Source organism: Coenobita brevimanus, chromosome 113 (assembly GCF_032717465.1).
Source record: "Coenobita brevimanus isolate Jiangsu-jjx chromosome 113, ASM3271746v2, whole genome shotgun sequence".
NCBI classification, from domain to species: Eukaryota; Metazoa; Arthropoda; class Malacostraca; order Decapoda; family Coenobitidae; genus Coenobita; species Coenobita brevimanus.
This window is the reverse complement of record NC_137066.1, coordinates 5,208,929-5,236,428: the sequence shown is the minus strand read 5'-3', so window position 1 is coordinate 5,236,428 and position 27,500 is coordinate 5,208,929. Positions and strand designations below refer to the sequence as shown.

At 43.4% G+C, this 27,500-nt stretch overlaps 2 protein-coding genes across 2 annotated transcripts in view; one reads left to right on the top strand and one right to left on the bottom strand.

The window, feature by feature from the left end:
* The window catches only part of LOC145418320 (relaxin receptor 2-like), a 207,381-nt gene that overhangs the window by 2,063 nt on the left and 177,818 nt on the right, over window positions 1-27,500 (top strand). The gene's annotated exons all lie outside the window — the stretch shown is intronic.
* LOC145418304 (uncharacterized) lies at window positions 13,546-14,367 on the bottom strand. Its single transcript, XM_080286745.1, has one exon. The coding sequence runs from the start codon at window positions 14,365-14,367 to the stop codon at window positions 13,546-13,548; it is 822 nt and encodes a 273-aa protein (XP_080142871.1).

Below are 27,500 nucleotides of genomic sequence, written 5' to 3'. Positions count from 1 at the left end.
TCCAGGAATTAAAAGCATAAGTGTGCCTATTTAAAGCAAAAAGACTAATCTAGATAAGTTTTTAACTCTGACATAATTTCTCTCATTTGAGCAAGTCATGAGTCGGTAATACAGTACATAGGATACTTCTCCTCCTCCTCCTCCTCGTCCTACTACTACTACTACTACTACTACTGCTACTACTACCACTACTGCTGCTACTACTACTACTACTACTACTACTACTACTACCACTACTGCTGCTACTACTACTACTACTACTACTACTACTACTACTACTACTACTACTACTACTACTAATACCACCATTAGTAGTAGCAGTAGCAGTAATAGCAGTGGTAGCACTAGTAGTAGTAATGTAACCCTGGGCTGTCTGGCGTATCAGATCTATCAATCATGGACAAGCAGTTGCCTCTCAGGTCCATCCCATGCAGTTAACGGATGTTTCGTTTGCGGTGGACAAAGTTTCGCCACAGCAAGGTACGGGGAAGAGTCAGGAGGTTTGGTCACAGGATGGATTTGCTTCCCTCCACCCAGTTATCAGTGCCGCCGTAATAGGGACGTCATCATCCCGTTATTTGATTATATTGTTACCATCCAACGTTGTAAATGGCTTCCGCGGTTAGAGGAAATAATTTGGTTTGTCCATCAGTGTAGAGTCAGCTTTAGAAGTATGCAGCACTACATCAAATGGGTGGATGATAATCGCTATCACCTTCTAAAAGCCGTGTGCTATTAGCCTGAAAAGAAAAAAAAAATGAGTAGGTTCATACCACATTAGGTGTTAATATTTACTGCTGAAATTCACACAGGGATTGTTTTCGACCAGAGTGCTGAATCTTTCATTAATCCGAGAGAAACGCCGGATGCTAAATGATAGAAGACTATCTCCAATATAAATGAAAATCAGCGTGGAAAGGCATGGAAGAATGCAAATTAGAGGAAAAGAAAAAGTGGTCTATGAGAGGGATATCTCGCTGTCAGTTATCCACATTAAGCAAGGCGTGATGCCACTGGGACGAACAACATAACAATCAAAGTGGACCCTGTTGTAGGTGATTCAAGACTACTTTGGCGCACATGATATAAGTCAGTTTAGAGGCTTGATGTAGCAGTGAGTACTCACTCTTTTAGGCCGGATTCCTCGAAAAAACGTAAAATCAATATACATAAGATGGTGTGGTGCTGAGGGAAATGTGAAAGCGTCGGTGGCTTAATGTTGTGGCTGTGTGTGTGTGTGTGTGTGTGTGTGTGTGTGTGTGTGTGTGTGTGTGTGTGTGTGTGTGTGTGTGTGTGTGTGTGTGTGTGTGTGTGTGTGTGTGTGTGTGTGTGTGTGGGTGTTGTATTGAAATGCGAGTGACCCTAAGAAAATCACATTGATGAAAATGACAGTGTGAGAATGAAAGTCGATTTGTCGATTCTCTCTCTCTCTCTCTCTCTCTCTCTCTCTCTCTCTCTCTCTCTCTCTCTCTCTCTCACACACACACATCTCTTTATCCGCAAGTTTTTCATTCCTATACCTAAACAATAATTTCAGGTTTATTTATTTTCTAGTTTATGACCTTTTCATGGACATATTTTCAAAACACATACATACACTGCTAGCACATAACCGCGTCTCCCTACCTGCCAAACCCCACCTACCTGTTTACTCCCAGGGATGTACCTTGACAAGTTTTCTCCCTTTGGCCCATTTTTCCCTATGGACGTATTTTTTTCCATGGACCAATTTCCTCCATGGATCTGTTTATCTCCTGGGCCTAATTTCCCCAGTGGACATATTTTCTTCAATAGATCTGTTTTCCCCATGGACCTACTTTTACTATCGACCTATTTTCACACTGACTAATTGTCACCAATGGACCTAATTTCCTCCTTGAACCTTCTTCCCTCTTATTTTGTACTTAATTTTCCCCATGGACCTATTATGCCCTTTACTTCTATTTTACCCTTGGATATATTGTCAACATGGATCATTTCCCTCCAAGGACCTATTTTTTACCCACAGACCTGCTTTTCCAATGGAACTATTTTCCACACTGTATCTTTTAGACTATGGATCTACTATCCTTCCACAGACCTTGCCTGGAACGGGCAGCATGAATCCGTGGATATGTTATCTGATGAGAAGGTGTCTTAGTGCTATAGAATGTTTTAGTTTGTACCTCGTGTACTGTACCCTGAATGCCTCTCTATATATGCAGGAAATATCCCCGGTTGTTATTACGTGTTTTGGTGTATTACACGCTCGTTTTTCAATTTATTTCTTATGTAGAATGAAAGGACGAAAGAAGAATTAGAACAAAGTTAATATTTTTTGGACCCAAGTTCGCGACTTCTACGAAGGTTAGCGAGGCTTCGCGAGTATCTTTGCACTTAAATAACGAAGGTCTTTTAGTCTGTACGAATAAAGCTTTGCTTCACAAGCGTTTACGTGCCAGGGCTCCTTTGTCTTGTGTACTATCGTGAACAAAAGTTCTTTCCACCAAGCAAACATAGTGAGACACTGAATCACATAATTTTCAACCCATTACATAGGCACTGTATATGCATTTCCTATAGATGCTTTTTGGATTAAAATTCATACTATTATTTTTGGACTCATGATGCTGCAAACTGTTGGAAAAAAGTAACGGTATGTTCCATGTTGGCGGAAGATATTTTTGTGCACGATAGTACGTGACGAGATCGGAACCTGGGCCATCCCTGCTTAGTTAATCTTGTTATTTTTTGACAACTTATTCAGCTTATGTGAGATTTTGGAACTAGAAGTTTAGCCTCTATTAGTCCCATTTGTTCAAGTGGCCACACCAAAACCGAGTAAATTAGCGTGGTAGCGGCAAGAACAGACATGAAAATTGTGACGGAGTTAATTTTGCTACTTTCTTATGTTATTCAGAAGATTTCTTATTTTCAGATTGGTGGAGTTGGTTATACTCTTTCCTAACACTTTCACTACTAGGGGACTCTCATAAACTGAATGAATTATTCATGCAATCAGGAAAACATACTTAATGAAGATCCCATGGAAACGAAAAGGTTAACCTGGTCACTACAATCATATCTTTTTTTATCATAACTGATTTCTGTATTGCTCAGATATTTGTATAGACTAGGGAAAAACTTAACGAACTATGAAGGCTAGACACTGCTCATATTAATCCTTTATTATATATTCTCGCTCACAGAATAAAATAATCTGGTAGGGCAAGAAAAATGTAGATAAACACGAAGTCATTGTGAAACACTATTATTTGAACATTATGGTATTATGTATATTACCAGCGGACTATGTTTTGAGCTCAGCCCATTGAATCCACAGACATACTTTTACATTTTATCCTTGCAATAACTACACGATTTCAATCATCATAGGTTAGACTTTCCTCACCAAAGGGGTTAGATGAAGCCTCCTTTAACCCCTTCAGTACCAGGGAGCTCTCCAGAACTTCAGAAAAATCTCCTGGATCTAGCAAGAATAAACTATGAAGTGTATATCACAGGGCTGTACACATTCAGTGAGGCATCTTCTGGTAAGGAAGTTGAAGAAGGCTGTTGTATGTAGCTCCTCTACTTCTTTTAGTTTTAACTAAGTTCCATAAGACGACGACCTGGAGGTGGCAAAAATAAACATTAAAAAAAAAATCTATCATATATAAGTGATGAACTGGTATATTGCTAAGTGGGTATTTAGTGTTTTATTCTTTCTGCCGCCAGACGATTTTATTCAGCTATGAGAGTCCGCTGACCATCCATGGACATAATTATGCGACGTAACCTTTCAATCCGGTGGCGTATTGATTTACTATATTCGCACTGCCTCCAGATTATTTTATTTCACCTTGGCAGAGACTTCGATCCCGAGGTGATGGATATCCTTCATTAATCAGTACACTCTAAAGGTATTCTCCGAAGCTGGATAAAATCATTTGCAAATAGCAAAACCAAATGGAAAAAGACTTCACCGTATTGAAGGACCTACAGCGTAATACGCGTGTGTGATTTATGCTGATGATTCTTACACACATTACCCTGCATGAAGGCACGTGTGGTCAACGCTCCCTTTTTTCATTTTCTTCTTTTTCTTTTTTTCTCCCTTATCCATGCCATGAATTTTTTGGCTGTGCTGAGTCAGGCTAGTCAGGGATGGAATTTTAGCTCCAGTGTGCTGGGAGAAAAATGCAAAAGACATGAAAATACTGAAAAATAAAACGACTTTTCAAACAAGAACTGTTATATAAAAAAATGAAAAGGAGAAAATGCTCTGGGAATGAAAAGACTATAACAATGTACCTGGCTACGCTAGGCTGCATCTTGATGCTAGACTCCTTTTCTCCTGTAAAGGCGTTGATCTGGTGACTCCTTTACTATTTTTACACATTCCCCCCGTGTCACACTGGGTATCAGTGGACAGTTGTCAGCAGGGTACAGGGAACTGGGTCTAACTTTAACCCAGGAATCGAACCCTGCACTCGCCTTCCACCAGCACCAGTCCACCGCCGCCTCTGGCTAGTTAATGTGTTCTGCAACTCCTTCATACTCACAGCCCTTCACTCTCCACAGTGACTACTGTATGTCTGTAGCTGGATGTTCCAGGTGTGGCGTTACTATAATAACTAGATTGAAAGTGCTGTTAAAGCACATCTACACCGCACCCAAACTCCGGTCTTGACTCTTGACCTTAACCTTTGATCAAGAGGTAAGACAACATGGTCGCCCATTTGCCTCCACACACAGTACATGTGCCAAGTTTGATCCAGATAGGATCAAATATTCATATGACAGTGTCAGACTCATATTCTCTGACTCTGACCCGTGGCCTTGATCACTGATCCATCAACACCAAAACTAAGTCCCCTCTATCCAGACTCACACACAATCCAAATCAGATTAGGCATTTATGACAATTCATTAAAAATTCAAAAATTAACTGATACATAGGCTACTTACACATATAAACACATACAGGATGCACATGCAATAAAATAAACTCGATCATATTAGCTACGTCTTCGATGTCAGAAATTAATTTAGGTAAAACTAATCAATACAATTTTTTGTAGTAACCGTGGTGAAGTAAACAATGTAACGTTCTGGTTGGCATTTTTTCCCTACGTTTCCTAATCTGAGTGTGGAGTCCAAAGTTCATTAAGTAAGGCTCATCAGTCCTCTTGTTTGTCGCACATCTTCATATGTAACCATTTCGATGTAAACACCACCGTCCATTCTTTACTCTTGGGCTGTTTCATACAGGGCTGGTGTGATGGTATTATTGAAGGGTATTTTCATGACACATTGCTTGGTATTGTGGAAGATCAGTAATCGTTGTTCAAGAAAAAAATGAAATTCGCAAACTATTCCTTGTCCCACCTAGTATCAAACTTGTGCCCTTTTGGACAACAACATCTTCCTCTGCCAAGTTTACCTCGTCTTCCCCTTGTCATTTCATCTAGAAGTCTGGTAAAGAAATTACATTTTCATCTTTTAATTTGTATTTAGCTTAATAAAACCATATTCTAATTCATGATGCATGATGCATGACAAAGAAAACTGAAATCAAACTCAGACACTCCATTACCACTGTGCACGTTCGTTATAAGTCACTTTTTTGACATTCACCATCACTGTGAACCGTCGTTATGAGTCCCACTTTCGAGGTTTATTTTTATTTGTAACTACACAGTAAACTGAAAAATAAAACAATTACCCACCAAACACCCATTTTTACCTGTAAAACAGTACCTGTGAAACTGATTTGCCAATTTCCTACAGTTTACTGCATTGTTTGTATAGGAAAACATTTGTGATGTGTTTATACACTGTATTTGCTACTTTCCCTTGTATTATCGTAATAATTTCATAAACAGTATTATGACATGATGAAACACATGTCTGGTGTACAGTACAATACGTAATACCATTATGTGAACCAATACACCGAAACAAACACTTCAAAATCCAAACCTCACCATGTATTGGATGTATACTGAGCTTTCATGATTGTCACTTGGGTGGCCAGCAGGCTAAGTTACTCCTGTCTTGCAGTTCACCATCCTTCTTTTGTAGGATAGAGAGTGAATTGATGGACTCTGACATGATATGGTAGCAATTACCGTTTAGTAGTGCCGTCCCATGAAGGCTTCCTCTCCTCAGCCAAGCTACACGTTACAGTAATGAAATTCATATTCAATACTCGCAGTCTACATACACACACAAGTGTTCGACTACTGGGAGTCACAGATAGTATTAGTCGGCAATTACAGTTCAGCCAGTCACTGGAAATTGGTAACTAACTATTCATTGTAAAAATCTAGTTTTTCTTGCTTGTCAAAGTATTAATGGTAGGCAATGCAATTTTAGTCTGTGTTAGCCAGGGAGTGATTATTGTTGACTGGTTAGTAAGATTGTTGAATGTGTGCCTTGAGAAAGGTATGGTGCCAATTGACTGGGCAAGTGCTTGTGTGGTCCCATTGTATAAAGGCAAGGGTGATAAATATGAATGCACTAGCTTTAGGGGTATAAGTCTCTTGAGTGTTGTAGGTAAGGTGAATGGTGGAGTGTTAATTATGAGAGGGAGTGATTGGTGATGAGCAGTGTGGCTTTATGAGAGGGAGAGGATGCGTGGATCAGGTGTTCGCTGTGAGACAAGTGTGTGAAAAGTATTTAGCGAAAGGCAAGGATGTGTTTTGGGCATTCATGGATTTAGAGAAAGCGTATGACAGAATTGATAGGGAGGCTTTGTGGACTATTTTAAGATTGTATGGACTTGATGATAGGTTACTAAAAGGGGTGAAGAGTTTTTATGTAAATAGTAAAGCGATGTAAGAGTGGGAAATGCTGTGAGTGATTGGTTTCCTATGAGAGTGGGGCTGCGACAGGCATGTGTGATGTCGCCTTGGTTGTTTAATATTTTTATGGATGGTGTTGTAAGGGAGGTGAATGCATGAGTTTTAGGTGGAGGTCTGAGTCTGGTGAATGTTGATGGTGGAGAGTGGAATCTGAAGCAGCTGCTGTTTGCAGATGATACTGCACTGGTGGCTGATTCAGAGGAGAGATTGAGACAGTTGGTAGAGGAGTTTGGAAGGGTGTGTGAAAGGAGGAAATTGAAAGTAAATGAGAATAAGAGTAAAGTGATGAAGTGTGCGAGGTTGGTAGATGGTAGGGGGATGAATATAGTTTTGAATGGTGAGTTGCTAGAGGAGGTAGAGTGTTTTAAATATTTAGGGTCACATGTTGCAGTTGATGGAAGAATAGATGCAGAAGTGAAGTTTGGAATGAATGAAGTAGGAAAGGTGCTGAAAAAGGTGTTTAGATGTCGTTCGTTTAGAATGGATGTAAAGAGAAGGCTGCATGAGGGTGTTGTGGTACCGAATGCGTTATATGGGGCTGAAACATGGAATATGGGTGCAGCAGAGAGGAAAAATTTGAAAGTAATGGAGATGAGGTGTCTGAGGAGAATGTGTGGAGTGACGCGTACTGATCGAGTGCGAAATGACGAAGTGCGAAGAAGAACTGGAGTTGTTCGGGAGATTGCTGATAGAGTTGAGCAGAGGGTGTTGCGATGGTTTGGGCATATGGAGAGAATGGATAATGAGCGATTGGTGAAAAAGATAACTAGATCTGATGTGAGAGGTGTAAGGCTGAGAAGGCGACCACGAATAGGATGGATGGACAGTGTGAAGTGAGCACTGGATGTGAGAGGGATGTCTGTTGACCAAGGAAGAGTGGCTGTGCGTGAAAGAAATAAATGGAGAGAAATTGTGAATGAATAAATGATGACGCAACCCTGAGGGGATATTCTCCCGCATTTGGTCTGATCAGCTAGTCAGGTCAGGTACGGGTAAGGGGATGGGTCTGTTATGATGTGGCAGGGGTAAACCAGTTCTGCTGTCGGGCCCTCCTGCGGATGTCACTGATTGCACTGCGCAGTTGACCCTTGTTCGGTGTGGTGGGGTGAGGATCTGTCACTTCTCCCCTCTGGGGCTAAGATGCGAATGAATATGTTTGAATGGGTGAGTAAATGGGGAGTGTGTCGTCCTGACTCGGCTACCTCCCTTTCCTTGGGTGAAGCAGCCTAGGTATATATATATATATATATATATATATATATACTGTATATACTGTATATATATAGAGAGTGAGAGAGAGAGAGAGAGAGAGAGAGAGAGAGAGAGAGAGAGAGAGAGGTGAGTCAATGTATGTGTGTGTGTGTTAGTGTGAGGGTCAGTTGACTCCTAATTTGTTTAATGTCTTTTTTTGCCTCTGTCCCAAAGCTTCAAGTATATGAGGGTATGCCTGTTTATCTTGTTGTTGTTCTTGTTGTTGTTGTTGGAGAAGTTTCTGTAGTAATCCTTCAGTGACAGTAAACCTTTAATCCTACGGCATTCGTTTTCAACTAGTGAGCTATAATGGCCCTTCACCCTCCCCATGGGTAAGTTACAGTTCAACGCACCCATTCATTCCACTACCCTCACCCCACCTGTTTACCCCAAGACGCGATTTCTTAAACAGAATAATTCAGAATAAATATTAACTGCACTCAACACACTTATCCTACAACATCCACGTCACAGGGTATACTTTCCTGTCCCAGCAACACCTCTCACCAGTATCTGTTTCTTGATCGATTTTATTTATTTTTTTTTTTAATGTCGATTTTAAGGTTCTTAAGTGTACAGCAAAACGTTTGATCGAGAAACCCTCTTTTTCTCTCCTCCGGGTACACTTCTATTTGTTGTTATGTAACTTACGAGACCCATTCACCATTAAGTCGTTCATTGCGACTTTTAAGAGTTTATTTTTATTACCTCCAGAAGATATTGTTAGAATGTGTCTCTGTCACTAATACAAGGACCACTTTATTTATATTCTTTCTGCCTCCACGCTATTTTATTCAAGTCTGGAAAAATCTCTTGCACAAAAAATGATAACTGTAAACGGAATCACGCTTATTCAAATATGAGATGACTTACAGAGTACGGCACAAAATGTATGCAATACACACACACACACACACACACACACACACACACACACACACACACACACACACACACACAAATACCGATCGGACCAACTCTCAGCTCAGTATTCATATTCGTGTTGCACTTCCTAATTAGACATTTCTGCAACTTACAGACTTTCTATAAATAACCCTCTACTCATGCCGAAACCCTTATCTTTTGTAAATGTTATTTAGAACGGGGGAGACCTCCAGTAGATGTTGTTGTTGTTGTTGCTCAACCCCGGTCCGTCTGATCGAGCAGACCACAGGTATGCAACTGCTCTGTAGGGTTTCCTCATAGGTTTCCTACACCACTGATGGATGTTGTGTCTGCACCTTAGTTAGCTTCAAGTGTGCAATGCTCTATTGTGAGTGTTATACTGTGTGGGCCTATTCTGTAAGCTAAGTACGTGTCATCTGTAACACCACTCAACTCGACTCTAAGTTGGTAACTGAGGAGGGCTGGGTGATGTCCCGCTCTTAGGGCAGCTAGGTGAACTCGAACATCTCTGTTAGAGGATATCTCTGATGGATGGTCTTCAAGTGAGAGGACTCGTAGTCTGGTGCTGTGATCGAGGTGTTATATTGTCCTGCACGTGAAGTGTTGGTGTTTCTTCTTTCATGGAGGACTGTCTGGAATTGGGTTAATGTTGTAGGGTGTATGATAATTTTTGTGTGATTGTTTTGTGTGAGAAGTTGTGGTGTGTGTCTCTGTCATGTAATGAAAGAGGTGTTGTGTATTGTTACAGGCTTCGTATAGAATCGTGTACCCCTCGTATCAAGCAAGATCGAATATCAAGCTACTCCCTAACAAGGAGGACTTTAGTTTTTGAGCGTAAGCTGTGAGAGCGGTTTTGATGCAACCATTGGTGATGTGTAGGATGTTGCGCTGTAAGATTTGCAAAGTGTTGTACGGGTATAAGATAGGATGGCAAACCATGCTGGAGAAGAATAGGACCATCAGTTAAATGTATTATTTGTAGAGTAAGGAGAATCTTTCTTACTGTTGTCCAAAATCTAGCTATGTAGTTACCTAAGCGCGTCGAATCTGAGGGTGCATCGCCTCTTAAAGTCTTGTACTATGGAGTCACAAAAGTATCGGTGCACAGGGGGGTCCGATGCCTACCGAAAACATTCGAACAACTGCTGCTGTTGAGGGAGGGTTGATGGTCGTAATCAGCAGTGTGAACCACGTTACCTACTATATCTTTATTTCCCATTATTCATTACCAACTTCTCATTGTGTATGAACAATGTATGTTTATATAAACATAGCATTTGCCATATGTTTGCAAGAGGATATTGCTAGTTGGTAGGTCGGACACTAATATTTCAGTGACCTTCGTGTAATAAAGTCTGGGCACAGGCAAGGGAAGGAGGAAGACAACCTCTTCGACTGCTGGTTTTATTCTCACTAACTCGTCAATAAACAGCCAACCCTTTCATCAGGTCGGTTTGATAACTGACAGATTCGAACACAAAGTTCGACACAGGATGAATTCTTTTCTTAAATATACATAAAATGGGAAAAAGGGCAAATGGCATTATTACCACCTCTAAGATCAGCACCAACTTAACAGACATAGCATGACATAGACATAGCATGACAGACATAGCATGACATAGACATAACACTCCCCCCTGATCTTCTAAAGATCACTATATTGGAACGGCCGTACTGGACGGCGCTCCCTAGAACCTCGACGGGGCAGTGGTCTCCCTGGACTATCTACTTCGTCTTCACTTGACGTATCACTTGACGTAGACTCATTCGAAGGACCTCTCACATCGATTAGCAAATCATCTTCTGTTTCTGATTCAGGGCTTTCTTCAGCTAGTGAATCCTCTGGGGCAGTAGACAGCGATGTTGCCAGCCTTAGGTCACGCACTTGACGAGGCATACCATCCACATCGACGTTCTGGGCAGATACAACTCGCGTTACTGTGCCCTCTGTGCTTCGAGAATCGCAGCGTCTGCTGGGATGCCGGATCCATACACGATCACCGACGCTGAAGCGATGTTGTTCTTCCACCGGCTGATCTTGCAGAGTTACTCCGTCGATACCCAGCAGTCTGACCTCGTATCTAAATATCTGGTTGGCAGGGGCAGATGAGGCATCATCACCTCGTGGCATAACGTTGTAGCGGTACACTGCTTCAGCTACGGAACAGCCTTTCCGTGCCAGTATAGTTTTCACGGTTCGATGATTTCTCTCTGATATTCCATTACCAGATGGAGCGTTGGCACACCGATACCTGATGACCATACCCCAACGCCTGGCGAACTCTTTGATCGTTGAGCTACGGAAGCTGGCAGCATTGTCAGTTAATAGCTCCTTAGGTGCTCCACGTTCATAAAACACAGACTCTAGCTGTTCAGCAACACTGATGACATCTTGCCGCCTGAGTCTTTTCCAGATGGCATAACGTGTTGGCCCGCAGTCGATGAGCGTCAGATAGTGCTGGTTTCTGACATGACAGACATCCATGCTAACTCTGCTCCAGATCTCTGAAACCCCCAACTCCCCTTTCTTCCACTTCTCTGGTGCCGGATCAAAGGATTGACATTCTCGACAACTCTGAAGAACACTGCGAACCTGCTGCCTCTGAACCGTAGGATAGAGCCTTCTGCAGAAGTACAGTGTACGCTTGATGCCGGGATGCCCGCTGGTTTCATGAATGTTAACGATGTCCCTGTCTGAAACACTGGCAACAGCTGCACAGCTTGTCTGCCCGTTTGCTAGTGTCATCCACCTCTTCGGTACTCGTGTTAGTGCATCTGCTTTGTTTTCAGTAGAAGAAACAAACTTTACTTCCAGACACATATTATACTCGACGATGATAGATTTTAAAAGTCTCTAGGCGCCTACGGATCAACATTTCACTGGAAGCTCTAGTCTTCAAACGAGATTTTCCTGAGAGAGCATCCGTGATCCAGTGGAACACAGTTCTTGAGTCAGTCATAAGAGTCAGCTGTTTCATCTTCCAGGAGATTGCAAGATTTATCCCCTTAATAACAGCGTCCAGCTCCGCAAGATTAATGTGAGAGCACTCGTCCCGTCGTAACCAACACGAGTCTTCAATAACTTCACCTTTGACCTCCAACACAGCTCCCAACGCGAGTGAACTTGCATCTACCCATAGCATAGCTTCGTCTCCCGCCACATCCCATCGTCCTCGGGCCGGGTCTGAGTTCTTCACCCGCTCCAACGTGTCCGCAAGCATCGAGTGCAAACTGAGGTCATTAATCTCGTCTTCCCACGTAGTCGTGACCTCATTGGCCCGTCTTTTAATGTACGACGCCGCCACTCGCAACCAGCCACAAACAGGAAGGTGACTCGTTAGCTGCCCGCAGAGTGAAAACACTGTCCGCCTAGTCAGCTTTTCAGGTAGCTTGCCAACGCCGTTATCACGCTTCCAGACGAGACGATCGTGCTCCCCCCAGATTCTAATGCCCAGCACACGAGCTCCTTCAGACACAATCTCGGGAGGTTTGCAGAGCAGGCCGTGACGACTAAGGTGACATTCCACTTCTGCTGCACTCACCACACTTTCGTCCACCAGAATATCGTCCAGGTATGGTGAAGTGGCGCGGTTTATCTTCTCGTCCATGCTCAACACACGACTCAGGACCTCCTTCAATACTAGTGGTGCGATGTTCAGTCCAAAGCCCAGTCTAGTCAAACAGTAACGTCTCCCACGGAACACCACTGTCTGGGACGACCATAGCGATCTGTGAACGTGTATCTGTAGGTAAACCTTGCGCAAGTCAATGAGAGCGACCCTCTGTCCACGCCTGCGCCACTCCCGTATCTTCTCAGTGCAGACGTCCGCTTCAGCTGTGTGCAAATTAAGATGGGCATTCAACTCACGAAAATCAAGGACAGGGCGTACTTTTTTCTTGTTTTGCTGCACGACAGCCATCAGAGGGATAGTTCCTTTCACAGGGCCATGTATACTCTCGTTGTATGGAACCAGCCATCCGTCCTTAATCCATTCACACAGTTCCTTTTCATATTCTTTTCGAGCTTCATTCGGCACCCTGTATTCAGAGACAGTATTCAGTAGTCGTGGAGGCTCTGAGTTATCACGCCAGTTCCACAACACTGTCCACTTTTTAGCTGCACTGTCATATGTTACTTCAAAATCCCTCTCGACAATATTTCGTTGTATGGTAGGTACTGTCACGGCTGAAGCCTGCACTTCCTCAATACCAAATCGCACTTTGTCCGGTGAATGCACTGTCACTCCCTGCAGGGCTTCAACACCGTTCATGCCCAGAATAAAGTCAAAATTAAGCGGCTTGGAAGGCACTACAATCACATTCACAGACACGGACACTCCTGACAGTAGCTGAACTGTTACCACACCTGTTCCTATACACATATAAAGCTCACTGCTTACTGTCCTCACACTGATATTTCCTTTGGTCCAGCGAGAGCACATGGAAACGTGTGCAATACTCTGAGTACAGCCGGTGTCTACCAGGGCATCACAGTTCTTTCCATCAACAACCAAGCGAGTCACTGGTAAAGCGCCTCTCACTGACGGTCTGGAGAGGAGGCTGGCGCTGGTCCCACCTCTCCTGATCCATTTCCCGAAGGGCATGAGGTAGCGGTGTGGCCTCGTCCCCTGCATCTGAAGCAGCGCACATTACCTCGCCCACCTCTACCTCTGCGCACACTGCGTCCAGCCTGGCAGTCACGAGCGTAGTGGTTCGGCTGGTTACAGGAATGGCAGCGCACACCACCAACACCAACTAATGCAGGAGCCATTGTGTGCTGTCTGGAGCCGGCTGGTTGTGCTGATGCCCCATCATCGAGGTAATTATCCGCTAGAACAGCTCGAGCACGGTTCAGAAGTTGGTTAATATCCATAGTTTCCATGCGTGAACCAGCTCTCAGAATGTGGCGAACAGCTTCTGGAAGACCAGCTAAAAAAGCACAACATAGACCGGCGTCGGTCATTCCTCCAAATCGTGTAGCCAGGTGGCGCAGGTCAGCCAAGTACACGTCAACAGACTCGCCATCACGCAGCCTACGGTCCACAAACTGCTCATAGGCAACAAACTTGTCTGCAGCAAATGCCGAGGTGAGTGCATCCTTTATGGTGTCGAAGTTCCCCTTGTCTACGCTGCTGAGCTGCTGATAAACAGAGAAAGCCCCACCTGTGAGTCGCAGTGGCACAATGGTGTGTAGATCAGAGATCCCTCGTAGCCGACAAACCAGCTCCAGCTTTTCGATCCACTCTACCACCGAGTGCGAAGTACCGTCAAATTCCGGGATCAGACGAAGTTCCGTCATAAGGCTGTCTCCTCGGGCTGAGGTTGACGATGCCGGTTTGCCACTATCACTTCCGTCCATCGTAAGTTGCGAGAGAATGCCTAGATAGCTTGTAATAAAGTCTGGGCACAGGCAAGGGAAGGAGGAAGACAACCTCTTCGACTGCTGGTTTTATTCTCACTAACTCGTCAATAAACAGCCAACCCTTTCATCAGGTCGGTTTGATAACTGACAGATTCGAACACAAAGTTCAACACAGGATGAATTCTTTTCTTAAATATACATAAAATGGGAAAAAGGGCAAATGGCATTATTACCACCTCTAAGATCAGCACCAACTTAACAGACATAGCATGACATAGACATAGCATAACAGACATAGCATGACATAGACATAACACTTCGTTCTGTGGTCCCAAATGTTTCACGCATATTGTGCCCCTATACTCTAATGAACCATAGTACATGGTCGTTCAGGGCGAGTCCGTTGTTATATAACGCTTTAAGGATGTTAGTGGAGGATGTGTGTGGGACACGTATATCGTTGAGTATAATGTGTTCATGCTTAGTGCTGGTGTACGAGCTGGGCGGGATTTTACTAGTACGATCAACAGCCTGTTGTCCTTGAACCAAGACTGAAGTGTATTTAGGTAATCCTGATGCAATGTGCATGCTGTGTCTGCAATGAGGTGTGTGGTTGTTATGGTGATGTCAGCTGCGAATAAGGCAATGTTTGTGGGTGGTTGTAGTGTGGGAATATCATACATGTATAGGTCGAGTACGGATGAGAGAACGAAGCCCCGTGGAACTCCGTTAGGGGAATTTCATGTCTGTGATTCCTTGCCCTGGAATGTAAGATGAGCTTGTCTACCAGAAAAGTAGTTAGCAAGCCATCGTTTTGTGTTATTCTTCATGTTTGTGTTGTGTATCTTGCTGATTAGTTTGCATCTAGGCATAGCATCAAAGGGTTTACGAATATGTAGTGATGTGAGAAGTGTGCACCGTGTGGTTTCACAGAGTTGATACCATCCATTGCTTATTGCGCGAAATTAATTTGTAAGGTGTTTGTGGAGAGCCGTGTTCTGAATCTTTGTTGTGAATGAGAGAGGGGGACATCGGGAGTGACTTCGCTGAGAATGAGGCATTCAGTTATTTTGGATGGTGTGTTTAGTATTGCTATGAGTTTGTACCAAAAAAAGGTGTATTGGGTCTTTCCTTGGTTTAAGTATAGTGATGAAGGTTTCATTTTTCCAAATACTAGGAATGCTACAGTGTGCGAATGGGTAGTATTATGTTTGTGAGGACCTGGATACTGTGGTCTTAACTGTTTCTGGTGTAGGTTGAGGATGCCATTCCGACCTGTGCTTGTAGAGTTCCATGTTTTTACCCGTACCCGCCCCCGGGGGGAGGGCTTGGGGACGGATATTGGTTTCACTCGGTTTGTCTGTCTGTCTGTTTGTTGTTTGTTTGTTTGTCTATGTCTGTCTTTTAACAACTTTTCGCAAAAACAACTGATGCGATTTTGACTAAAATTACAGTGATGACGGGCTATGACCTTCTGATCACCTGATTAAATTTTGGGCCAAATTGGCTCAAAACCCAGGCTGTAGGCCCAAAGAAATATTTTTAAAAAAGGGGGACGGTTAAAAATCTTTTTTTTTTTTCGCCATAACTCCTTTAAAATTCGTCATATCGACATGAAATCAAAACCTAAAGGTGCATTTTTCAAATCTTCATCCTATAACATGCCTCATTACATTACAGGAGTCACCCCCCAGTTACTGTAACTTTCGGGGATCAGTGTCAGATGGGTCGGGCCTAAAATTCCTAAAATGCGTGGCTTGAACAGTGCCCCCGAAGAATACCATAGTATCCCCGACGACAGGGCAAGCCAAGAACAGCATAGTGTGCCCACAAATATGCAGACACCCCCACATGGACCCCACGGGGTAGCCGCCACCAGCCACCACCACTCCGGGCAACAGCGACGCATGTCAGCCCGGGCCGTGCGCCCCTGTGACATGCAGCCACCATGCCACTGCCACCATAGGAGAAGGACACTACCTTCGCATAGTGGAATTGCTGAGCTAGCTAGGGGTGGAGTTAGAAAACAAACTCCAGACGGCGCCCCTCTGGTAGAGACGATCTATGGTCGCTCCCAAAGTGTTTTGGTAGAGACGATCTATGGTCGCACCCAAAGTGTTCTGGTAGAGACGATCTATGGTCGCTCCCAAGGTGTTCCGGTAGAGACGATCTATGGTTGCTCCCAAGGTGTTCAGATAGAGACGATCAATGGTCACTCCCAAGGTGTTCAGGTAGAGACAATCTATGGTCGCTCCCAAGGTGTTCAGGTAGAGACGATCAATGGTCGCTCCCAAGGTGTTCCGGTAGAGATGATATATGGTCGCTCCCGTCCTCGTGAGACGATCTATGGTCACTCCGAGAGTGACGTGGTAGAGACGACCTATTGTCGTTCCCTCCCTCGAAGAGACGATCTACGGTCGCTCCGAGAGCGTGCAGAGTAGAGAGATGTTGCCACGGCAGGAGACTGAAGCCCAGGCTTCCCGTCCCAGAGTGACCCAGACAGGCCTCCCAGCCTCCCCTGGTCTCTGTTCCCTACACCTGGCTCTAGAGCAGACGCACCTGACGGACCCCAGTGGAAGTCGCTGCCGCAGTCCTCCCCTGTCGGCGCCCCTAGACGCTGGAGACCGCAGCCCACAGTCTCTCTCGGTTCTCCCCAGGACACACGGGCGTGATCTCTCTACGCCCCCACGACACCGGGACCTGTCACAGAGGTTCCGGGAGCTATTCGGGCCCAGTCCCGAGGGCCACACGCCGGAGCCAGTCCGGAAGCCACGGGGAGTCCAGGACACGAGAGGACGCCCTTGCGAGTCGTCCCGTGCCCTCTTGGCACGCGCCGCATTGACGGTGCCCCTAGCCCAGCAGGATCACCGATGACATGTTCCTGCCTATCTCCCTGATGAATACGTGTGATATTGTAATATGAGTGATTTAGGTTAAGTGTGATTCTCCCCTAGTGTAAGTATTGTGCAGTGATTTCATATAGTGAATATCGGGGTAAATCAGATCACAGCGAGAAGTTAAAGGACGAGAATGTGGAACAAGATCTGATTGACTATACGTGTGAGTGACATCCCTGTTATATAATTAATAAGCCTGTGCCTATAAAGACATACCCCCATTACTGTGAAGGAATATTGTGAAAGGAAGTATTAATAGTATTCTATCTTTTCCCCACACTGTGGAACAAGATCTGATTGACTATACGTGTGAGTGACAGCTCTGTTATATAAATAATAAGCCTGTGCCTATAAAGACATACCCCCACTACTGCGAAGGAATATTGTGAAAGGAAGTATTAATAGTATTCTCTCCTTCCCCCCACGCTACCCATAAAATTTTGCTTACCGCTCGCTCTCACTATCTCAAGTAAGTGCAAATCAAGGATAAGGTCAATTACCAAAGTATTTTGGCTAGTGGGAACCATATAAATTCCATGGCTAATATCTGCCGCCTTCCAGTATTACCATAACTTTCTCCTAGCCGTCCCAAGTCACTCCCCACACCTTCCCTATCTCCTCCTAGTGAGTCTCAACTACCTCTCCCCCGCGCCCGCGCGCGCGCGCGCCTATATTTACTGCACTCCTGATACGCTAGGATTGTTGTGTTGTCATTACTATCAGAGAAGCAAGTATCCTGCGAGATACACATATCCTAGATAAGGTTTTATATTGCTATATATTGTGCTGTAATATCTGCTGATTTGTCCTGTGTCTGACTGTGGTAATATACGTGTAAAGGTTGTTGCCTAGAGTTTTTGTGTCCTGCCTCTCTTTATTGCACTAGCTCCGGTCTCGAAAGAGGACCCCGCTCCACGATAGGTGAAATAGGAACGAGAAGTCGAGCCTAATTTCACCTAGCATTACAATTCCAAATGGGCATAAAATCGTTAAGTTTCACCCGATTTACTCCAAATTTGATATCTGACATCTCCTGTTGTGTACTGTATATGTCAGCACTAAAATGACTGCCAGGGACGGGTTTGCTGTGCCTTGCCACCGCTTCTTGTCTTGATAATGTTTTGTGTCTGTTATGGAGTGCAAGGGATTGGTTTGTAATGGAGTGAAAAGAACTGCATATGTTAAGAGTGGTTTATGAGAATGCATCCACATTTATTTATTTATTTATTTTTTCGAGGAAGGGATGTGTTTGGTGTTGGAAATGATGACGGCGTGGGTCTTTGAGGTGCAAGTTTGTGACTTAGAGATACGCCTAAGTATTCTGTACAGACGAGATGGTTTGTGGAATGACTAGCGACCATACTCTTAAAAACGATTCCTTCCCTATGAAGTATTTTTCTTCCGTTCGGTAAGCTTAAAAATTTCCTTGGAAGGGATGGAAATATTCTCAGGTTGGTAGCCTTGTTGAGCTAGAAAGACCCAGCATGCTGATATTTGGTAAGGTGGAGCATTATATTCGTAAACTAATAGTTTAAAGTACTCGTCTCTAGCGGTGGATAATGAAATCACAGCACATTTGAGATATGGGAGGTCGCCACCACATCCATACTGTTGGTTTGTATACAACCATAAATGCCATTCCACCTAACACCACTGGGGTGTTCACTTCTCACGACATAATATTTTGATAATAAATAATATTGGAGGAATATCATTATATTCAATTTTGTTGTTCGTAAGCATGAGGATTACTTGTTTATCGTCTGTTTCATATACACACATGACGGCGCGCACTTGTTTTTTTTACCAACCAGAAGACACAATTAGAACAACTCGTGTGACCTTGATGGCAGACTTTCCTTTTCCTGGAAAATTATAAAGCAAATTGTTAAAAAAAAAAAAAAATCCTCGTGTGATCCTGGCCTTAATGTGGAAGATAGGATGAAAATAGGAAGTAGTATGTGAATCAACCACGTGTCAGTGCGTCGTCTGCTTTGTTTATGTTTGGCTAAACATGTCAGTCCGAGATGGGTAACACTTTTAAAGAAATACAGATAGCGCTTAAACATTAGAATAGCGTAATAAATTGTATTACTGAAATTATGCAGTGACATCCATCAACTTTTTAAATACACTCGTATATAAGACAACGAAGAACAGCGGAATGCAAATTAAATGTGACTGAATATTTGAGGAGCCGGTTCAAATAATTCCTTCAACTCCCAATAATTCCAGCTGCCAGAAAGAAAAGTCCTCCCCTTCGAGCAGTTCACGATTTTTTTTTTTTTTTTGTAAGAAAACAAATTCATCCAGGAATTTCAGCCCCATTCCTCTTCAAGGGAAGGAAATGTTAATAAATGGGCTGTAAGTTTGTTAAAAGGCCTTCCAACTTTTTTTTTTTTTGTACTAGTTTTGTTGGTAATTTCATTGTTTAGTTCGTGCAGCCTTATGATAGTGTTTTGTATGTGTGGGAGAGGTGAGTCATGTTTAAGTTTGTTGCGTTGTCTTATAAGGTGGGCAATCTCCAGTGTGAAGGTTGGGTTGTAATGTTTCTTGTTGCCTCATGGAATGTGACATTTGTATGCACTGACTGTGTTGCAGAACTTTGTAATGTTGGTGATGGGTGTAATATTTAGTATGTTGAAGTGCTGCATTTCTTCATTAAATTTTGTCCAGTCTGCTTTCTTGTAGTTTGTGTATGGAAGTGTGATCGTTCTGGTTCGAACTGTGTCCGCATAGTGGTAAAGATGTTAAGACGATCTTTAGTGAGTTTGGGTTTCGTTCGCAAGATGGTGTCGAGTGGAAGTGTTGGCAAACAGAATGCGAGTCTGTGAAGGATGGAAAGTTGTTTGCCTGGTGATGGATGATTGTGTGCTGTGGGTTGGCACTGAACATGTACTGTACAGACGTCAGCATAAATTCACTGCAAGTCTACTAGTGTGATGCGAGTCCTTTTCTCTGGCAACAGTGTAAAGGGATGAGTTACCACATACACTTTTATACACTTTAACGATGTGTTTTTCAAAAGTGGTACTAGAGACTGCCTAGAGTACAATTCTCTGTATACCGTAATTGATTAGCGTAAAAAAACTGCAAGAGTTGACAATGTCATGGAACAACGTATGAACGTAATACTCTGGTATTCTTCCTTATAACAGTGTGTAAGCTCCCTCCCCGTCTCTCCCCCTTACTCCTCTTGATGTCTTCCCCCACCCCTCCCTCTCTCTCCTACCTTCCACTCACTTTCATGCCTCTCCACTGTCTCCTCTCCCCACCCTCTCTACCTGCATTCATTTATCCACGGCACTAACCCGACTGGAGCATCGCAATTCTCTCTTGACTGTTTTCTAAACCCAGTCTTCCTTATTCCCTGTTGCTTGCAGTACTACCAACTATATCCAAGGTTTATTATCAATATTCCTTCTTGTTCTAGTCCCATTCTTACCCTCCTTGTCTCCTTCCCACTCCTCTCCAGTTGTATTTCTGTTCTTCACCGTTTGTCACTACCAACAGCTGGGACATGCAGGAACACTGAGGTCTCGTTCTTGTGATGTATTCCTTGTTAGTATTTGTTTGAGTGAGCCTGGAAGTCTGTGCCTATTATATCAGTAGGCAAAATTAAACAAACATTTGTGCCCACTCCTCCTACTTCTCGCCCTCACTCTTCCCTAGGAAAATGTTCCCATTCTCTTCATACTGTTCACTGAATCACGAAGCAGTATCAGAAACACTAAAGGTTCGAACTGCTGTGTCATGTGTGGAGTAACGAGTGGGAGAAAGAGACTGTTGCGTGGCATGAAACTCTCGAATGTTGAGGAGCAAAAAGGTTACAGGAACAGACAAGAAATAGAGAAGAGTGCGGTTTATTACGTAGATTAGCACTGTGGGTGATATAAGGTAGACAGGGCGGAGAGAGAGAGAGGAGTGGAGATGAAGGATAGCGGGAGAGGGAAGGAGGAGGGGAGGGTGGGGAGGGACAAGGGATGGATACGAGGGAGAGAACAGGAGTTTCACCACGCGACAACATTCATCTGTCGTCTTTTGCACATTTTTATGCTAACCAGATATAAAGAATATTGTATTCTGGGTGATTTATAATACTAATTCTTACAAACATGTCTTTAACCGGCCCCATCCTGACCACTTTTCCACCACTGACTCCCCCCAATCCCGACCATTTTTGGAAAAACAAATTTTTGGGCTAAAATCTCTGCTTTTGGTGAGAAACTTCGAAAATTCATAGAGAAATCGCTCACCTGAGGTTTAAAATACTCGATCCAGGTAGCAGTACCTCCTTACCTGACTGGGTTTTCTAACAGGCTGGCACCAAAGAAAACGAGTTCTATGGGAGGGTAACTATTTCACACCACTCATAAACGGTATTTATTTATTTACTTGGTACGAATTTATATGTAGTACGAGAGTATATTGGTTTTCACACAGTAATATAGACATGATAAGCACTGTTTCACTCACTAACTCATCACCATACCTGACCTTTTTTTGCCACATTACCTGATCATCATTTCTGACTGTTTCTCCCTCTAATGCTATGTAAAGTTTGTCCTCCACATTGTCATCAATTGGGGAATCACTCTGGCCCTGAATTTCGTACCGTGGCACGACATGGCTTTACTGGCCAGGTCACTGATAACAGGTGAATTGCTGAGACAATGGGGTGCAGTGGGGGGGGAGGAGGTCATGCTGGGTAAGGCATTGTTCCTGCCTGGCATCTTGTAGAGGAAGGTGTCCCGTGTATAAGTACCAAAAATCACTCACGAAAATTGAAAATTGTGTAAATTAGGGACCTTGCAATTGATTCACGTTTATGTACGTCGACGGGATTGGCAGTGACAAAACGTGTGGACGTTAATTCACGTCGACGGGACGCTGCGGGTTAAAGCGTATAAAAGCCTGTGTGGCAACTAGTTCCCATACACCGTTGCCAGACAAAACGACCCACATCACACGAGCAGGCTTGCAGCGAATTTGTGCTGACGACTGTACATGCTGTTAAGTTGTGATGCAATGTCGAGGCCTCAGCGTTTGTTTTAATTGTTCATACCAGGTAGTGATTTTAACGTTAAAGCCCCAGTCCCCAGTGCTCATGGAGTTCGGTGTCTGTGTTAGGGGGAGGAGCTTAATGTTGTATTGCGCTGGTACAGTGTGGGAAATGTCAGGAGGAATGGAAATGTTAAAAACATCGATTTTTCGTTTGTGACCATATTTGACACTGAGTGACTATTTGTAATGATGTGTCATTCTGGAAGAGTGACTTTGTTGTTTGGGTTGTGTTTTAGTAGAGGAGTGATGGGTGAATGTAAGCAGTGAGGCTTCCTCCGTGACCCTCAGTTCTGTCTGAGCTAATGTGTGAGCAGTGTCTGATTTGCTGGGTTCTGCTGTGTTTGTATCAGCTTTGTTTCTTGTAGTAGTGCAATATGTATGTTCTGGTTCTGAAAGAGTTGTTAAATTTTTGATGCTTTTTTTTTCTGACCCCATTAACATTCCGATTAATATGTGTATGTGTTTTCGATGCAGTGTGCGTCCAGTGTGTGTCTGTTTAATAAGTGTAGTGTTTGTGTGAAGGGATTGGGTTGTGATGTCTGTGGCTGTGAGAGTGGGAGAGTTGTTGGAGAGGGAGGAGTTGTGTTTGGTGTGACAGGAGTGTTTGTGAATGTGTTGCACCTGTCTCAATCCCGTGTACTGTGGCTTCGTCTTGTGCTTGTTAATGTATTGCCTGTGATGTGGATCCATTCTCTGCATGAAATGCATTGAATAGATCCACGTGTATGTCTAGTGCCTGTGATGTGTAGGGAGCAAACACGGCAGATGTATCATGTTTAGGGTTCAGGATCGCTCTCGATGTCTCTGGCTGGTGTGAGAAGCAAGAAAATAATTATACCCACGCGAAGAAAGTATCCCGCCAGGTTGGACGAGGGTCCTTCTCGCTGGACGCAGGACAGGATGAGAAGGTTGGTTCTGTTGCCTAGCAATAGTCACATCTTAGTTTTTCCACTCAGGGCAACGACAGCACCACAAGAAATAATGAAAGGTACATTTAATTCTTCTAGTTCGAAAGTCTGTTTTCAAATTGAATAAATAAGTATGTCAATGACATAATTAAGGATAAATGAACGTCATTATTTGCAGCATATAAATATACGTTTCGAAATGTGTATAAATTTTTTTCCATCTCAGTCCAGATCAAAAAGTTTCCTCTCATTTTAATAAAATCACCTGGAAAGCACACTTAAGATTTTAGAAAAATAAGTTGCGTGTCTGTATTCAAGTGTTTAACTTCCTTTGAAGGCAGACATGCTGACGGCTTATTCACATTAATGCTCTATCTATCTATCTATTGCCAGATGCCATAATCCAAGAAGGGGTGGCCATTTGACTTTGAGTTATTTGTTTTACGGTGAGGGACACTAACCCTCCACCAACCAACTTGTTGATACGTAGGGAGCACGTATGGTTTGGCTATATAGTTTCCACCCAGCGTTGTAAATGGTTTCTTGGCTTATAGGAAACCATTTAGCTTGTCACTCAGTGTAAAACCACCTGTAAAGGAAAGAAAAGCAATCAGAAGTGACAGGAAAAATGGGAGAAATAGGAAGAAACGAGGGCAGACACAGAAAAAGAATGATAAAGGCTAAGGAAGAAGTAGGCAGCACTACATCAAGTGAGTGGATGATGGTCGCAACCACCTACCACATCAGTGTTAAGTCTAAAAAATCGCTCATAAGTTGAATGAACCTGAATGCAGATAACACAAAAATATGCGTCATCGTGTTGAAGTGATAAAATTATATTACTGGAAAAAAGTTAATGACGTACTGGTCTCATTAATGCTGGAGTTGTCGGAGGGACGAGGCTAAAACTGCACACATATTTTGACTGTCAGGAGCATCACTCTTGTTCTCATTATCGTCAACATGTACAGTGCATTTTTAAAATTTTTTTGTCACCACGAAATGATTAACAACCGCGCACATGAAGCAGGAGTGGGTATTATACTCTTATCGGAGTGTGTGTGTTAAAAATAGCTATGAGTTTTTATCCATTTTTAAGCAAATGGGTGGAAGGATTGAGGGTTATCCAAAGAAGGAAAAATTGGTCAAAGATCAAGGTCGCAGGGATGTTCAACGTCTGGCAAAAGATATCAGTATAAACATTTTTTATCCAGTTGAGATCAGACCTGGGGAAGAGTTGTGAGTATTAAGGGAATTAAAGTGATTGAATTTTGAAAACAATCATTCAAAAGTTAAAGTCAGAGGGAAAGGTCAACTTCTGTTTGATCTGATTTGAAGTAAACTTGGCGAATGGGTTAAGGGCGAGGCATGAAGGAATGAAATCAGGTGAGACAACTATTCGTCATGGAGCAAGGTCAACATTAGACCCAAGTGTCTGTGGGTGAACAAATTAACTAAAGAAGTTTTGATATCGTCTGAACCAAACTTGGTGGATAAATTGAATATCAAATAGGTTAGCTTATTTACTGATGAACAATAGACAAAAGGTCAAGGTCACAAGGCAAGATGAATTTAGTTTTTATCGTTCGTCGTAGACAAAACTTTCTGGAAGGATTCACGTTAAAACTCATACACTGATGACCTCTCCATCCATCAAACTCTATTCACTCATACATTGATGACTCCACGCTTCACCCCTCCATGCAGTTCTCACAATGCCCAACACAGCAGTTACTTCAGGAATCATATGACGAGGACATGGCACACATAATTCTGACTCGGCACATATTTCCAACTGGAATAAAAGAAATCTTGTTTTTAATGCATTAAAAGAACAGTTTCTACGGCTTGTGATGCGCCAGTATCTTCCACAGGGTTATTTTATAATTTTAAACAGTACCAACTCAGTCCTTCATCATCTCTTAATATCTTTGCGGTTTCATTCCATCGGGATCAGTCGCGGAAAGATCACTTAACCTCATTTACAAAATCTTCTTCCAAGAGGTTAGGTGCAGTAAGTCAGCTACATGCCTTCTTTACCCCTGCATAAATTATGACCTTCCACAGGGGTCTGGTCGCTCCTGTATGGAGTGCAGCTCGCATGTGTTGGAGGAGCTCCACACATACAGCTCTTCTAAATAAGGTGGATTCAGTCTCATCATCTTCTCATATCCCCTCCTCTCGCTAATTCCCTTCAACCTCCCTCACTTTACCGCACTGTTGCATCTTTCTTTCTCTGTTACCTCATCTTCAGTGGTCACTGGTCTTCTGAACTATCTGCTTACATCCCTCCACCATTATGACAGGCATACAACATCCGACAGACGGAGCATTTGCACCCATTATCTGTCCAGCTCCCTAACGTCAAAGATAACAGACACTCACGGTCTTTTATGTAGGTAAGAGGTCAGCTCGAGAATTGTCTTCCTCGTTGTATTTTTCCTTTTGCTTTTGACCTCCAGTCTTTTAAGCTCAATGTGTCCAGGCATCTCAAACTGAACTGATCCCTTCCCCTTCCATCTGTCTGTCTGTCTGTCTGTCTGTCTGTCTCTGTCTCTTTCTCTCTCTCTCTCTCTCTCTCTCTCTCTCTCTCTCTCTCTCTCTCTCAAGCACTTGTTTTTTTTTCATTCTTTATTTTTTCATTTCATCCTTTTCTCCTCTCTACAGATCTACATTTCCTCTCCAAACCCTCAACTTCCCTCCTCTCTTCCAGTTACATCACACTTTCTCTGACTTAAGTTCCCTCCCCTCGCCTTCTTCTCTTCATACCAGTAACTTGCCATCCCCTTACCTTCTTTTCTCTTGTGTACAATTTATCGTATTATATTTCTTTGTTTTACCAGCCAGGCACTGGCTGTAGTGCTACCGTCTTGGTGGCTCCGCACTGAGTGGCGAACCAAATGATATCCCGTAATTCGGGGAGCCATTTACTGCGTTTAATGGTACCATGTGGCAAACACACGGGCGTCTGGTGGTGTAGTCGGCCAAGCCGCTCCAAGTGGATGTTATCCATCAAGTTCAAGTCCGAGCGTCGCTGGGGTTTGTTGCTCTCATAATGCCACGCACGGATGAGCGATAGGTCACGGAGGCTTTAAATGTGTTTACTGAGCAACCTAGCCTAGTGCCCCTACGCTCCTTATGAGGAATAAAGCACTGGATGTTGAATACATGGAAAACCACAAGTATTTTAAACTTCCTTTGGCATTGTCATCAGGCACTGATTCCTCTTATTCTTATCCTCTCTCTCCATTATTTCATTTCCTGGCATTCTTCGTTGCTCCTCTCATTACCTCTCTTTCCTGCCTCTCTCCTCCCTCACCAACTCCTCTTTCCCCTCGCCGATCCTTGTCACTCCATCTTTTTTCAATCTTTTTCGTTTCCAACCTTCGACCCTTCTATTCCTTTCCCGTCCCCTTTCCGTTTCTCCTTTTCTCTCCAACTCCCTCTCTGCTTATCCGCGTTCCCTTCCCTTCCCCTTCCCTCTCTCCTTTCTCTTGACCCGTGTGCCTTACCCCTCCCTTTTTCTCTCCCACTTTCCCCCCCCCCCATTCCTTCCCCTCTTTCCACTATCCTTCCTCTGATCCAAGTTCCTCTCGTCTCCTTACCACTCTTCCCTCACCTTTCACCCATCATACAGCTCTACCCTCCGTAACTTAAATATGTTAGTGTCCAGCCCGAGTCCTTAGCAATGTTTGATTGTTATGGGTCATGTTCTTAAGGAATATTGGATCTTGGAAAATATTAGCTGCCTGCCTTAATGAGCCTCGTACAGTCGATAGGCATGATTTTATTCTTCTTCCCACAGTTGACAACAAGGGAGACAGCAGCTTCACCAAGGACATCCTGCGGAAAATTAAACTGTCTGACGAGAAGAGGATGAGCTGTTGTGAGTATGACATTGTTTTTACTACTTCATTACCACTCACTTACTACTGCTACTACCACTACTACTACTACTACTACTACTACTACTACTACTACTTCTTCTTCTTCTTCTTCTTCTTCTTCTCCTCCTCCTCCTCCTCCTCCTCCTCCTCCTCTTCCTCCTCCTCCTCCTTCTTCTTCTTCTTCTTCACTATTGTCCTGTTACTATTATTACATCATATCTTCTCTAATACGTCTGAGTCAGGGAAGACATTTGGCAATCGTTTCCCTAAGACCCAGCAATCACCTTAATGTGATAAACACCTTCACTTATCAACACATCTGCGCTAATGCCCACTGTCTATTCTGAGTACAACTTTTAGGTTGCCTCATTCAG

What these genes read in the sequence shown, in the direction of transcription:
- LOC145418304 (XM_080286745.1), bottom strand. Translation starts at nt 14,367, where the DNA reads ATGGACGGAAGTGATAGTGGCAAACCGGCATCGTCAACCTCAGCCCGA.